Consider the following 14,348-nt stretch of genomic DNA (forward strand, 5'->3'; position numbering starts at 1 on the left):
GTCATCTGTGAACCTATCTTCGACTTTTTGAAGCAGACTAGCTTGTTTAACTCACGAGAGTTTGACCAATTGCTGAAGATTGATCAGGCATTGGCGGTGACACTGCGAACGTCTTCATCTCTTCCATTGTGTCACTTGGCCATAGAGAGAACGAAAGACGATGTAGACGAAAACATACGTATTCGTTTGGATCTTGCTATGTGTGCCTTAGAAAGGGGATTTGCTCAATTCTCGAAAGTTCAACAACAAGTTGAAGAAGTCGCTCGCCGCCTTGATGGCAAAGCAACAGATTCATTGCTTTACATAAGATACATCCTTATCTGTGCTGTTGTTTTGGGAATGAAACTCAGAAAGTTTGCAGATTGCACGTTTCCTGAACTGGTCAGAGGAACTGTCAGCGCATGTGGCTTTAGCAAGACTATTTTAGAGTTGATGGCATCGCATCCAGAACGAGTCGCACATGCTTTTCAATTTCTTGTCGACGCTAGCAATAGCTTGGCAGAGTTTCTTGCTCGTCAATGTGGCATAGACGTCAAATCTTTTGGAGACGTCGTGCATCTGTTTTTCAACTCATCAATGCCTTTAAGTTCCTTTATGGACAACGTAAAAAGCGTACTGTTGAAAGATGGTGTTCTCGATGTATCGAAGGAACGCTTGCACGGAATACTTCGGTCGCTTAGTCAAGAATTTCCCGAGAGAATGCTGAAGGCGTGGAAAGAGTCTCTGCTCTTTCATCCTCCTGGAAAAAGAAACAGATCAAAGATAAAATATTTTACTAATTGGATAAATTATCTCTGTGAGGCGGGGAAGATTTCACAAAGCATTGAAGTGGGACATGCTCTCGTTCGTCTTGAACGACAATTTCTTCCAGAAAATCATACTTTTATTGCTTCCACGTTATGCCAGCTGGCTCGCTGCTACCTGCAGGATGGCAATCGCCATGAAGCTCTACGTTTCTGTTGGAGAGCGTGGCAGATATATTCAGCAGCCGGCAAGACTGGTCCAGTGAATAGCGAAGAGGTCGAATATTTAATGGCTGAAATCAATTGCAGTGAAAATCCTCCAGAAGCGGAGAAACAATTAAAAAAAATTTTGAAGAAATTTTCTGGCAAGAATTGTGCCGAAGGAACAGATTTGGAGATGAACGAAATCGCAAAGTACACGTGCACGGTACGTCTGGGACAGTTCTATTATGAACAAAAACAATTTGACAAAGCTATATCAACGGTTGATGGAATCTCACAAATGGCAGTAGCATCAGTAGAAAACGCACGACATTGGGACGTTCGTTTTCTTATTAGCCATGCTATCCTTACTGAAGCTAGATGTATGATTGCGCAAGGCAAACACGAGGACGCTCACTTTTTGTTAGAAGGAACGAAGGACTTGTGGACTTTTGGTTTTAGTTTCTTTGACTCTGGTCTGAGGCGTCGTGCTGAACTGCACAAAGAGCTGGCAGTGTGTTACAAAGCGCTAAAACAGAAGGGCGATTGGCACTCCAGCCTGGAGACGGCTGCAAAATGCCTCACTTTGGCTAATAGTACCAACAATTGGACAGAAGCAGTTCAAGTGATCTCTTGCTTTCTAGAGTTGATTCAGTGCTGGATTGGTGATTCGAACTGTGATTCTCAGCGTAATATTGAGCGGGTAGAAGAACTATTGGCGAGCGCAGAAGAGAAAAAGGGTCCAAATGCTAACCTGTGCGAGGCTTTTGACATCCTTAGAGACTTGTTTGAAAAGAACTTTGATGAGTGTGAAAAGGCGAAGAAATGTTCCGATATGCGAGAAAAGTTTACTTGTCAAATAGATGACAGCGATGATGCTATGTGGCAGCACATTGCTTTCAAAGACTTGTCGCCTTACAGGGAAAGGGAAGTGTACAGTGATCAGCGCCCTGCGCCTCGGTTCGAAATCGCTGTTAAAGAAAGATCGCAAAAGACAGAGCCTCCAAGTCTTGTCAGTAGCGTCTTGAGTCGAACATGCGAATTTCTAAAGGATTACCTTTGGGGAAAGACGTCAATTCGACGGCAGATTGCTGTTTTACACGGTCAACACGGTGTAGGAAAGACGGATATAGCTCGTTTATACGCCCAAGAATCGAATTCATTGTATCGCAACGGCGTCTATTGGTTTAATGCTGAATCGTACGGATCTCTTTATCAATCTGTCTATAACGCTTTGCTCGACCACGGCAAGTGGAAGCCCGTGGAGAATTTTAGCGACAACATGACGGCGTTGTACTTGAGCTGGCGCGGTAAACCCAAATCTCTTATTATTTTTGAAAATGCGGACAAAATGGAAATTTTAAACGACTGTCTGCCTCCTGAGTATTTGGACGTTGACGTAGTGATCTGCTCCGGAAGTGACGGAGGACCTAGCAGGGTGTGGGAAGACGTCACCATAAAGAAGACGAGAGTGGAAGAGATTTCTGAGGAGCTTGCATTGGATATACTGCTGGCTGAATGTGGCGTATCAAAGGCGACTTTAGATGAGTTGACTAGGGAAAAGGCTTGTCATTTTGCTAGAAATTGTCGCCTCCCCCTGGCAATCAAGTACGCTGTCGCACAGACGAGAGATAAGGACGTAGACTTGAAGACGTACATGGAGAAAATTGAAAGCATTCGAAGACGGTTTCCTGACAAAAATTCTACTTTTGATCAATGGCTTGATTACTACAAACTAACTGACGTGAAAGGCTGTCTCGCTGTACGTGGAATTACTAGTTTGACTACGTTGAAAGATATGAGAGAAAACTTTGTGCGTGAAATCAAAAAAGCTATTTCGCCGTTGGAAGTTCAAAGTCTTCTTCTTCTTCAAAAAATGCTTCAAGGCAAAGTACCCTCAGTTTACCTTTGGGAATTCAGTGTCGTAGAACTGAAAGCTGCTTGTCCGGCTTCGATTGAAATGATGCTGTTTTGCACCCTGCTGGGCACTGCACCAATTCCCGATTATCTTTTGAAGAGCTGTCTCAAGCTGTCTTCGACGCAGGAGTTTGATCACGCCGCTTCTCTTCTCGTTCAACACGGTCTTATTCAGCGGCCAAAAAACAGACATTTTACTCTTGTTCATCCTCTGATTCGATCTACAATCCGTCGTCGTCACCTTTGCAGCGTTCGTCAGTTCGTCTCGATGCTTGAAGTTTTGTGCAGAGCAATTGCAAAGCACTTTCCAACGATTACCGATACGCCCAATAGTCTATCTGATCCAAAACTTGTTGAACTGTTGCCTCACGTGACCGTTGTGGTTAGACCAATTTTTAAGCTTCGCCTTTCGGAGGGCGAGTTTGTGGGTTTCGTTGATCGTGCTCGGGTCGCAGCAATGACCTTAGGATTGCCTTGCGCACAAGAATTTTGCCATGAGAGTGTTGGTATGCCAGTGACCGGACACTTGCTGGCGTCTCGTTGCATTGACTATTCTTATGTTTGCCTTGCTGAAGAAAATCTTGAGAGCGCGGCACAGTTTTACAGGTTGGCTGTAGAGAGCACGGAGCCCGGCACCGTGCTGCAGTGCCAGGCTGGGTTCTTACTGATGCGCATTGAAAATATGCAAAGAAACGGCCTTATGCGGTACATAACAACTAACGCTCAAGAACACTATGAAGTCAACAGTGGTATGAGCGACGCTGTGTTCGGCGTGCAGCTCTTGGATGCTCTCCGCCGGGATCATTCTCGCCTCTACGCGTTTATGTCACTTTGTAATGAACTGCAGAAAACGTTTGATAATGTTTTCAGCCGTCGCGAACCTGTTGATAATGACGTTTTCAGCACTCCGAGTCAAAGCGAAGCTCTCGCTATGAGTAGGTCTAATAACGTTGGCTCCATTTCCTATGAAAGACTCCTTGTTGAAGAATCTGTTCGTATTTCGTCTTCAATTATTAGTGATTGCGTTGAATCTGAGAAGTGGCAGAACGCAGTGATGAAACGCTGTCTGAAGATGTGGAATTTCTTTCTCGGCATACTCCGGGACTCCGTCTCTCAACAGAAAAGCGTACTCGGCAGAATTCGCTATTTTTGCGATTTGGCCAAGTATTTGAAACAAGTCAAACGCTTTAACGACTGCATTCGCGTGTGCCTCAACCTTCTGGATTTTGAACGACACCATTTTCCCAAGGAGCATCCCGTTATGGCAACCACTCTACACGTGCTGGGCGATTGCTACGCTTTAACCGAAAATGTATCCAAGGCGATTGAGTGCTATAAAGAAGCTCTCTCCTGCTTGAAAGACTTGCCTGGGCGAAGAGATGATGCTGTACACATACGAATAGCTTTGGCCGGTGTTTCACAGAACTTGGAGCCTGAAGTTACAGAGAAAGTACTTGTTGAAAGCTTAAGTCTACTTCAAAGTGGAAACGGCGATCCTATTAAAATTTACCTTATTTATGTTCTTCTGGGCGAGTTCTACTACTTTAGACAGAGGTACGAAGACGCCTGTCACATTTTGATGGAGTCGGAAGAGTTTCTCTTGGAGTCCAAGGCTTTAGAGACGGAGAATCTTATAAGAATATTTGTGCTATTACATTTTGGAGTCAGACGGCAGATAGCTGCCGCTAAAAGTGTCGTGGGTTTGGTGGACTCGTCCGACGAAACTGCTGCTTTATTTTCAGAAGTCGAAGCTCTCACCGCGACAGTTGAACGTTTAGCTGAAAATTTTCGCCCGTTTCTTACGAGCTGCAACACGACAAAAAAGCGCATGGGCGATTTGCATTTCTGCCTCGCTGCCTGTGCTGTAGCGATCAAAGACGAAAATCTCTGTCTTTCTAGCTGGCAAAAGGCTTACGAATTTTACAGCGACAGCAAAGCTTTAGACAATCCTGTCGTTTTAGGGGCCCTGGCGAGATTAGCCGAATACAAGTGTGATTTTTTTGGCAGTAGCCATATGTACACAACCACGGCTCCGACAGAGTCTGTCGAAAAGCTGAAGGCAGTAGAAACGACGGGTATGGTTGACGCAGCTAGTATTCTGCAAGCACTCGATCAGCTAACCTCTTTTTTCGAGAATGTGGTCGGAGACTATCGCGATGTGGAAAAATTCAAACTGGTGCGAGACGCTGTTGAGACGAAATTAAGCGAAATGGATCTTCAAAAGGCAGAACAATTAGAAGACGAGCCCATTGGTATTCCACTGGAACTCCTCAGTGCTTCTGACTGGGTTCCGCAAGCAACAACGACCGATATCACTAGTAGCAACCAAGCATCAAACGATTTCACTATTGATTCATTACCGTCTAATGAATTGGAGTACTACTTTTCTCACAGCACTTTTCTTGCAAATAGCTAGTTGAATTAGTTAGTAGTAACGTACTTTTCTTTCTGAAGGACTCGGAACTTGACTGCTGATTAGTGTATTAGTATGCACGAATGTTCTAAATTTTTTAGTATGCCCTCACTTCTGCATACCGGTACATGTGTCCAAAACAAATACTCTAGTGCGAAAATTTTTGACTACGCGTCCATGCACCTTTTTTAAGAACCACGTCTACACCCAGCCCAGAGGTGGCACCTCGGGGGAGGGAGCGCGCTCTCCATAGATCCGCCACTGCACCATAGATATGCACTGTCCCTTTGTTTCTAACGTGCGCGAGTCACAACATGGCGCTTCGGTACGCAAATGTACTGTACGTTTTTTCACCCTTGCCACTACCGTTCTGCTTTAGTTTCGTCGTCGCCTTTATCGTCGTCCTCGCCTGCGCACGACAAACGCGCGCAATCGCAGACGAAGCGAAACGGGAAGCCAATCAAAGCGACTACACCTCAATAGACAGCCTCCTCTCCTTCTTCCTCAATCTCGCCGGCTACGGCAGCGTGATCATCCCGGCAGCGCTCTTCATTCGCCACGCGCAGAAATCGAAATGGCTCAACGAAGGCAAACCAAACAGACAGGATCTTTGTTAGTATAATAAGACTTCGCACTTAGGAACGGGCCCCATCTATTCCCTTCTAAGAACGTGCATCGTAGAGAAACCGGACGAAGCTGCCACGCCCACGAAAACAATGGAAGAAGGCGGTCAAAAAGCCGACAACGAACCGGCGCCGCCGCCGCTCTGGCACACAGGACTCCTTCTTCTCTTCTGCGCCGTCGGACTTCAATTGTCCTATTTAACGTGGGGCGTTCTCCAAGAGCGAATTATGACGCAAGAATACGACGGCGTCAAATTTCGCAATTCCCAATTTCTCGTCTTCGTCAATCGAATTCTCGCCTTCGCCGTCGCCGGTCTCGTGATCGCGTTGACACGACAACCAATCCACCGCGCCCCCCTCTATAAATATTCATATTGTTCCATATCGAATATTCTAAGCAGTTGGTGTCAATACGAAGCGCTCAAATTCGTCACATTTCCCACGCAAGTTCTCGCCAAAGCGTCCAAAGTCATACCGGTCATGATAATGGGTAAAATCGTTTCGCGTCGAAGTTTTCCGTGGAACGACTACGCGACCGCTTCGCTGATATCAATCGGTGCCGGTCTCTTTCTCGTCTCGAGCGAAGGCCACGGCGACGGGCGCGGCGAGCACGGCGAACAGCGGGGCGCGAGCGAGAATAGCGTCACGGGACTCGTCGTACTCGTCGGATACATGGTCTTCGACAGTTTCACGTCCAATTGGCAGTCCGAGCTCTTTCGAACGTATAAAATGTCGCCTATTCAATCCATGTTCGGAGTGAATTTGTTCTCGTGTTTGTTCACGCTGCTCTCGCTCGTCGAACAATCGCAATTCTTCTCGTCGCTCGCCTTTGTGATGAGTCACGCCGATTTGCTCTTTCACGCGGTGATTCTCTCCATTTGCTCGGCCGTCGGGCAGCTGTTTATTTTTTACACGGTCAAGACGTTTGGACCGGTGATATTTACGATTATTATGACGGTGAGGCAGGTGCTGAGCATCTTGCTCTCCTGCTACATTTATAATCACACGCTGACTAGCACTGCGATGATAGGCGTTGTGATCGTATTCATTGCACTGTTCCTTAGAGCCTATTTAAAGAGCAGAGCCTTGGGCGCTAGTGAGAAGAAATGACGCTCGTTCTCGCACGTGTATTTCGATTGTGATTGAGTTTAGACTACAACGAATAGTTACTATACAATAAATCTTCTTTTATCTGTCTTTCAGTGGGGAAGTCTTAGGCTTGTTTGTTGATTGAGAGAGCGGCTGAGGCGTAGCTCACGGAACTGTCGCTCGTATCTGTGACTTGACTCGATTGAGCGTACTTCAAGAACGAGATTTCAATTGTTGACGGATCTTTCTGCTTCAGAGTTTGAACCGCCTAAACAAAAATATTATTATTATTATTATTATTAGGGTAAGCTGTTGCTATATTTGACCCTCAACAGAACGCCGATTGGGTGGCGACCACATATGGTATTTCTAAACTGCTTCAGATATTTGGCAAAGCCGTCAGCATCGCATGATGCAATTAGATCCATACCCTGTAAGGAAAGAAAGTCCTTTCTCTCCTAACTACTTGTACTATAGGTATACCTGTCTATCAAGGGCTTCAATAGACTGATAAATGTGCTTGTAGCTTTTGTCATAGTGAGTGAATTTAAAGCGCTTGCCTAATAACCACATAGTCACGGAATCTGAATTTTCTATTCTAACATCGTGTACCCCAGTGGCAGAAATCAGAAGAGATGACAAAGAGATTATCTGGATCGAGAAGATACTTGCTAAACGCGGCTCCATACTTTTTCTCCCCGTCAACATCGAGTGCACCAACAAGAACAGGTACAACAGTGAAGGCACCCTTATGACTACAAAAAACCCAGAGCTCACGAGCTCTCTATTATAATTCGCGCACACACACCTCTGCATGACTTTGGCTACGTAGGGTAAATGCATTTCGATACTGTGCTCATCTTCGTCAACGTCTAAAGACATGGTTTCAAAGAGACCTGTTGTCTTCAACTCGGCGTAGACTAACAGAGAAAGAAAATGAATTAAAATATACTATGTTAGGTGTCTGTTCTTACTCTGTTGGTCTACATTGAGTGGATACAGAGGCGTGTCGTAAACCTTTGCAGAAGAGAGAGCGCACCCGGGAAGATAGGCGTGATGAGACGGTCCAAGAATAAATACCCTCTTTCTTAAATGATTAAAAAGTAGAACTATTTCTGATACAATCGATTTCCTCTTACACTCTAGTGGGATCTATCTGCTTGTACGCATAGGCAGCACAAGCACCCGAATAACGATAACCGGCATGACTAAGCAGACACATTGCACAATTTAGAGACATTATTTTCTTTATACGGAGCTATGATGGCTCGAGCTGGCTTGTGTCTTGACACGTCTGCCTTTCCCAGCCACGAAGCCAGTTCCTTTGACAGCGCATCGCCTATTTTTAAGAAGAAGCCATATAAGGAGTCGCTCATGCGCCTCGTTTACATCAACGACGCCGAGTCAGTGGGACTTTTTAGGATAATTTATATAGGCACGTGACCATGGGTCAATTTTTTCTCTCTTTCTCTCTTCCGGGTCTGATGGAGAAATAGCCGGATGGTCGCCAATATGCTTTGCCGGATGTGCGGAAGGATGGGCCGAACCGTCGAAAAGATCGACGCTCTTTCGCGATGATTTTTTTTCGTTCGAACGTCGTCAGTGCAAAACAAGACCAAGAAGTTTTCAAGGAGATCGAACCTGAATCAGAATACCAGGAACCGGCGTGGGTCGGTCGTCGTCTACTCGACGCCATCTGACTGTTTCAGTTCCTATCGGTCCCGGATTGAATAGGAAGATCACGTGATGTGGGTAGAACCAGAAATGTCGACCACAAAACGACATGAATGAGTGTTAAACGGAGTTAGAGTATGACAAACACGCGTCTGCAGCTATGAGACTTTTCCTAAACGCTTTCGTAGAAGCGCGCCGAGAAGGGCGCGGTCAAAATGCGAGAGACCACAACTGCGCACGCGCGAATTCTAAGCAGCCTCATTTTCGTCGAGGAAACGTCTCCACTTCCAGAAGCCCGTTGATTATTGGGACCATCCCAAGCCAGTCGCGCAGAACACCCCATTGGGTAAGCAAAAAGGGCCAATCCTTCGCGAGACGAAGCGACAAAGCGATTTGTTATTCTTTCTCACTAGTACCGGTCCTCGAACGCGCCCTGATTTCTAAACAAGCGCTTGCTAATAGACAAAAGAAACGATTCGCTCGTCATGTCGCTCGAATGGGGCCTCCAGGTATTCGTCACCAGCAACCAAGTAAAGAAAACGATCCGCGTCAGCGGCGAAATGATCATCGGTGAAGTCATCCTCGAACTCGTATCGTCGCTAACGAGTAAGTACCGTAGAGAAAGAAAAAAACGTCGCAATAAAGAAACGCCGTAACCGCAACTAATCCGCACAAAAACTCACTTCGAAACTGCCGTAACTCGATTTTTCGTCCCCCCACGCGCGCGCGCGCAGGCGAACAAGACTGGTCCGATCACGCGCTATGGTGGCCCGAAAAGAAGCAGTGGCTCCTCGGCGCGCGCATCACGCTGAACGCGTACGGCGTCCAATCGGACGCGCGCCTCCACTTCACACCCCAGCGAAAATATCTCAGCGTCCAACTTCCCGATCGTCGCTATCGCAAAGTGAAATGCAGTTTCTCCGTGCTCACATTCCACGCCGTCGCCGAACTGTGCGAACAGCTTTGCATACGTCATCCCGAGGAAATGTCGCTCGTGAAAGCGCGTCCGCGTCGCAAAAAGGATTCCGATTCGCGAAATGGATCGCCGGATCCCGCCGCCGCCGCCGTCGACGATGATTATCCCGATGGGATATTTGGCGATACGTTGGCGAGATCGACTGAAGATCGAGCCGCTATGAATGCACGGTAAAGAGAAAGAAATCGTCTATGGAAATATTTTTCTTTACATATTGTTCTTTAGATGGGTCGATTCGTCGATATCTTTGGCTGAACAGGTGAGTATTGACTCCTTACTGGTGTTATTATTCATTTTCTCTTCTTTTTTTTCTTAGGGTGTTGAAGAATTTGATCCGGTGCAGCTCAAGTTCAAATATCACGCGTTCATGAACATCGATCCCAAGGTTTCGTGTACTCTAGTACGAAAAAATGACTGGCATTTCTGTGACGTCATTGTTTAGATTGATCAGGACCGCATCGATCAATTGTACGCGCAAGCCAAGTGGTCCGTTCTGTTCGAAGACGTCGACTGTACGGAAGAGGAAGCGATTGCATTCGCCGCTCTTCAGGTGAGAGAACGAAGAAGGAGCGCGCGCGCGAGAGACACTTTCCTTATATTCAGATGCAAGTGAAATTGGCCGTTGAAATGCCCGTCACTCGCCGATCAGACTTCAAGGAAGCCGCGTCGGTTGAAGATCAGCTGAATGAACTGCAACTCGGACAGAGATTGCCGCCGAGAAATCGAGTAAAAAAGATGCGTGGTTCTGTACAAAAATGTCTATTTTTGAAATTTTTTTCAGGGATTGCCTACGACGAGTTCGAAGAAGCTTTCTGCGATGCTCAAGTTTCACAAGTAGGTTTTCTTATTGTCTGTTGCATTGATTCTTATTTCCCCCCCCAGGCCTGGGCGCTTTGATACACTGGGAAAGCGCTTCAAGAAGTATTGGTTCGTTTTTCAGGGTAAGAAAAACTCAAGCGTGCATTTGATCAAATATTTGTTATTTTATTATTAGACATGCACGTGTCCTACTACAAGTGCCAGGAGGACGAAGGCGGCGCTCCCGTTGGAAAAACGAAGCTGGATAGTGCGTTTTTTTTCAAATATTACTTCAAAAAAACACGAATATTGCGTTTTTCCTATAGAGGGGACGGATGTGACTCCGGAAATAAATGTCACCAAGAAGAAGTTCATCATTCGAATTGAAGTGCAAACGCTCGATTCCTCCGACGTGTTCGAATTAAAATGCGACAACGTGAGTCTTGTTCGTATGAGCGCCTTTGTGAAACGATCATTTTCTCCCCTCCCCCCAGGAGGATCAATATGCCGAGTGGATGACGGCGTGTCAACTGGCTTCAAAAGGAAGAACGCTCGACGATCCAAACTATGAAGCGGAATTGGCCAGCGTCAAGGCTTTCGTTCATCTACAGGTGGGAAAGGGGAGTGTCAGTGACGCCCACGACTCAGCAGGAAGCGCACAAATGGTAAGAATATAAAAAGAGACTATTCCTGATAGAGATTCTTGTGTAAAAAGTAGCTGTAGACTCCAACTTTTTCAAATAGTTAGTTAGTTAGTTAGTTAGTTAGTTAGTTAGTTAGTTAGTTAGTTAGTTAGTGTGGTCTCCTTGCACTCTCAAATAGAGCTTCACCTTTCTACCCCTTTGAGAAAATAGAGCCCCAGGCGTATCATAATTGATATTGAGCGTATAAACAATAGTGCCCCACTCTCCAATAAAGACTGGAGTTGAATTGTGTAGAGATTCTTGTGTAAAAAAAGTAGCTGTAGACTCCAACTTATGTGCGGTCTCCTTGCCTGTAGGGTGAGCTCACTCCAAGCGATTTCGTTTCCCAGCGAATTTTGAAGAAATTGAAACCTCAAAAGGTGAGCGTTTTGATGACGCTGTGTGTGTGAGAGAGAGAGAAAGACTCTCTATGTTAATAAGATTGCCGAGTTGATTCGAAAGCAACACAGCAAAGTGAATCAATTGCCGACAATGGAAGCAAAATTGAAATACATTCGCGACTGGGAAGCGTTGGCCGATTACGGCATCAGCTACTTCATCGTTCGTTTTTCGGGATCGAGAAAACAGGCAAGAGACGACGAATCACAATAAATAATAAATAAATAAATTTAGGAACTTCTCGGCATCACGTACAATCGAATAATTCGCATGGACATCAACACGCACGAGCACAAGAAAACGTGGCGCTATAGCGCAATGCGAGCGTGGAACATCAACTGGGAAATCAAGGAGATGCGAATCGAGCACGAAGACAATTCGTTCTCGTTTTCGTGCCAGAGCGCCGATTTGAAAGTCGTGCACGAATACATTGGCGGATACATTTTTCTGTCGATGCGCGAAAGCGACGAGGATGAATTGGATGTGGAAATGTTTTTGAAGTTGACTGGGGGTTGGCACGAGAGCACTGATCCGACTGTATTGCCGTCTGCGTCTTAGAAAAAGATTGATTAATTTTAGTGTCTAATTTCACGGAAGTGTTTTTTTGTGTGATGTCTTTGTTTCTTTGTGTTGGTGACTGTTATCGCTATCGGAATTTGTTATTTGTTTTGCAATTAATCGTTTCAGTCGTCGTTAAGGTCTGTCGCTTTTTCAGCAAGTGTTGACGAAGTTGTGTTTCGATATATAAATACGATATTTTGAAGTAAGTTTTTCGTTCCGGTAGTTGTGGCCGAGTGGTCTAAGGCGTTGGACTAGAAATCCAATGGGGTCTCCCCGCGCAGGTTCGAATCCTGTCAACTACGTCCGTAGCACTTTTTTTTTCTTTGCCAATTGAAACCTGATTTTTTTTCATTTGGTCTAACAAGCTCAGCGCGTATAAATAGAACTCTTCTATTTTGACCGTCAACTTTTAATTAGATTAGCGTACGCTAAGCACACAAAAATGTCGTCTACAAACAATCGCCGTTCTTGCGTTGTCATTGGTGCTGGAGCAGCAGGCCTCTCAGCAGGAGCTCATCTGTCTCAGCACGGCTTCAATGTGACGATCGTCGAAGCCAACGATCGCTTAGGAGGACGAATATGCCAGCATCCCGGCTGGCCGACTTGGGGGCCCATCGATCTCGGCGCCGAGTACATCCACGGCTCGAAAACGAACTTATTCGAGCTCGCCAAGCGCGAAGGATGGCAACTAGGCGACTCTGTAAAATGAAAACGTAAAGCAATGCAAGATACAAGACGTTTTTCTAGATCTACACCTTCGAGGACCTAGCCGTGAAAGGCGATCGAAACGGACGCGACTACATTCATCATCGCGGCCGTCTCTACAAAATGACGAGAGAATCGGAGTGCAAAGACATCGTCAACACTTTGAAAATTCTCGAAGACATCAATGGATTGCCTTACGCATATCCGGACAATGCGCATCCGGCCAAAGCGAGCCCCGTCCTGTCATTAGATGCTGACATGTCACTGAAGGATTACTTGGATGGGCGTGGCGATGTGACGGAAGAAGTGAGAGATCTTGTTCGAGGCGTCATCTGTCAGGAGATGGCCGTTTCAATGAGTCTGTGTGGTATTCAGGAATTGGCACGGTGGTCTGACTGTTGGGTCTGTGGAACGGACAACTACAGGTAAGAAATGATGTTCTTTTTTTGCTACTTTTAATTTCTAGAATTTAGAATGAAAGGCGGATATTGTCTGCTTATCAAATATTTTTTGGATCAATTGGGAGATGGGGCTAAAGTGAAGACCTCCTGGCCAGTGACTCAAGTGTTTTACAATGATGATGGTATATACGTATGACTGATAAAATTAATTTCGTTTCTATATATATTTCTCGTTAGAGAGAAAAGTGAAAGTTGTGAATTGTCATGGTGACGTTCTCACGGCCGAGACAGCTATCATCACCTTGCCTCATTCTATTCTTCGTGCTGGTGACGTTTCGTTCATTCCGCCTCTTCCCGATCGAAAACTTTCTGCCATACAAAAAATTCACATGGAGTCATCTCATAAGATATGCTGTCGTTTTAGAAAACCGTTCTGGCCTGATTTTGGAGTTATTTTATGCTCGTCGGGATTCATGGGCCAGATTCATGAGGAAAAGCGCTTCAGTTCCTACTCAATGGCCACAGACGTCGCCGTTGCCAAAGACTCTTCAATTATAACGTTAGGGGGAAAGGAGGAGGAGGAGAAGAAGTATGATGATGAGTCTGGCTGCTACTTTATATCTGGGTATCAGTCAGGCGAATCAGCTGCCAAGAGCGAGGGTATGACAACTGAGGAAAGAACGAAAAAATTCCTTGCTCAACTAGATGAAATATTTGGGTAAGCAATTCTATGGTAAAAGAGACTGACTACCAATGATTTTTTGCAGGAGTCCTGAATGTCCTACTCCTGCAACGGACAGTTTTCTCGGGTCCGTAGGAAAACACTGGAGCGACGAACCGTATATACGCGGTGCCTACATTAGCCCTTCAGTTGGTGCGTCGGAAGAGGATCTACGCAGTCTTGCTGCTTCTGTAGGCCAGTCGCTTTTCTTTGCTGGCGAAGGCACGTCACTTGACATGCCGGCCTGCGTGGAAGCAGCTGTCAATACGGGAAAGAGAGCCGCAGAGCAAGTCATGCAGTCCTACTAGTAATTAATTTATTAGAAGTTGCAACTTTTTATTTGCTATGTTTTTATTTCACGTGCATAGAACGCCCCGGATAGATGAAGTCAGGTTATCACGTGCCGCAATGGATACATAATAACAGTCTAATTAGCGGCGTTTA

General features: G+C 45.7%; 4 protein-coding genes and 1 non-coding gene across 5 annotated transcripts; 4 read left to right on the plus strand and 1 right to left on the minus strand.

Annotated features, from left to right (window-relative positions):
- The first annotated feature begins 5,582 nt into the window (after nucleotides 1–5,582).
- On the plus strand, nucleotides 5,583–7,099 carry LOC136188623 (adenosine 3'-phospho 5'-phosphosulfate transporter 1-like). Its single transcript, XM_065976373.1, has 3 exons — nucleotides 5,583–5,599; nucleotides 5,654–5,862; nucleotides 5,914–7,099. Exons 1-3 carry the CDS (start codon nucleotides 5,589–5,591, stop codon nucleotides 7,005–7,007), a joined length of 1,314 nt encoding a protein of 437 aa, XP_065832445.1. The 5' UTR covers nucleotides 5,583–5,588; the 3' UTR covers nucleotides 7,008–7,099.
- Nucleotides 7,005–8,764, minus strand: LOC136188624 (protein MEMO1-like). The gene is made up of 9 exons (XM_065976375.1): nucleotides 8,628–8,764; nucleotides 8,241–8,325; nucleotides 8,126–8,194; nucleotides 7,961–8,073; nucleotides 7,795–7,906; nucleotides 7,599–7,741; nucleotides 7,470–7,546; nucleotides 7,313–7,417; nucleotides 7,005–7,254 (listed from the first exon to the last, which is right to left on the minus strand). The coding sequence occupies exons 1-9, from the start codon at nucleotides 8,680–8,682 to the stop codon at nucleotides 7,111–7,113; spliced, it is 903 nt and encodes a 300-aa protein (XP_065832447.1). The 5' UTR covers nucleotides 8,683–8,764; the 3' UTR covers nucleotides 7,005–7,110.
- A 113-nt stretch (nucleotides 8,765–8,877) lies between these two features.
- On the plus strand, nucleotides 8,878–12,190 carry LOC136188622 (unc-112-related protein-like). Its single transcript, XM_065976372.1, has 15 exons — nucleotides 8,878–9,006; nucleotides 9,074–9,266; nucleotides 9,395–9,806; nucleotides 9,862–9,895; nucleotides 9,953–10,021; nucleotides 10,079–10,186; nucleotides 10,240–10,362; nucleotides 10,418–10,470; nucleotides 10,519–10,577; nucleotides 10,631–10,702; nucleotides 10,761–10,870; nucleotides 10,929–11,099; nucleotides 11,435–11,497; nucleotides 11,559–11,705; nucleotides 11,751–12,190. The coding sequence occupies exons 2-15, from the start codon at nucleotides 9,146–9,148 to the stop codon at nucleotides 12,072–12,074; spliced, it is 1,866 nt and encodes a 621-aa protein (XP_065832444.1). The 5' UTR covers nucleotides 8,878–9,006; nucleotides 9,074–9,145; the 3' UTR covers nucleotides 12,075–12,190.
- Nucleotides 12,191–12,296: 106 nt separating this feature from the next.
- On the plus strand, nucleotides 12,297–12,379 carry Trnas-aga (transfer RNA serine (anticodon AGA)). The gene has a single exon. It is a non-coding gene; the product is annotated as a tRNA-Ser (tRNA).
- A 140-nt stretch (nucleotides 12,380–12,519) lies between these two features.
- On the plus strand, nucleotides 12,520–14,301 carry LOC136189174 (uncharacterized). Its single transcript, XM_065977050.1, has 5 exons — nucleotides 12,520–12,777; nucleotides 12,825–13,207; nucleotides 13,256–13,365; nucleotides 13,421–13,901; nucleotides 13,951–14,301. The coding sequence occupies exons 1-5, from the start codon at nucleotides 12,520–12,522 to the stop codon at nucleotides 14,210–14,212; spliced, it is 1,494 nt and encodes a 497-aa protein (XP_065833122.1). The 3' UTR covers nucleotides 14,213–14,301.
- Nucleotides 14,302–14,348: the final 47 nt, after the last annotated feature.

Source organism: Oscarella lobularis, chromosome 7 (genome assembly GCF_947507565.1).
Source record: "Oscarella lobularis chromosome 7, ooOscLobu1.1, whole genome shotgun sequence".
NCBI classification, from domain to species: Eukaryota; Metazoa; Porifera; class Homoscleromorpha; order Homosclerophorida; family Oscarellidae; genus Oscarella; species Oscarella lobularis.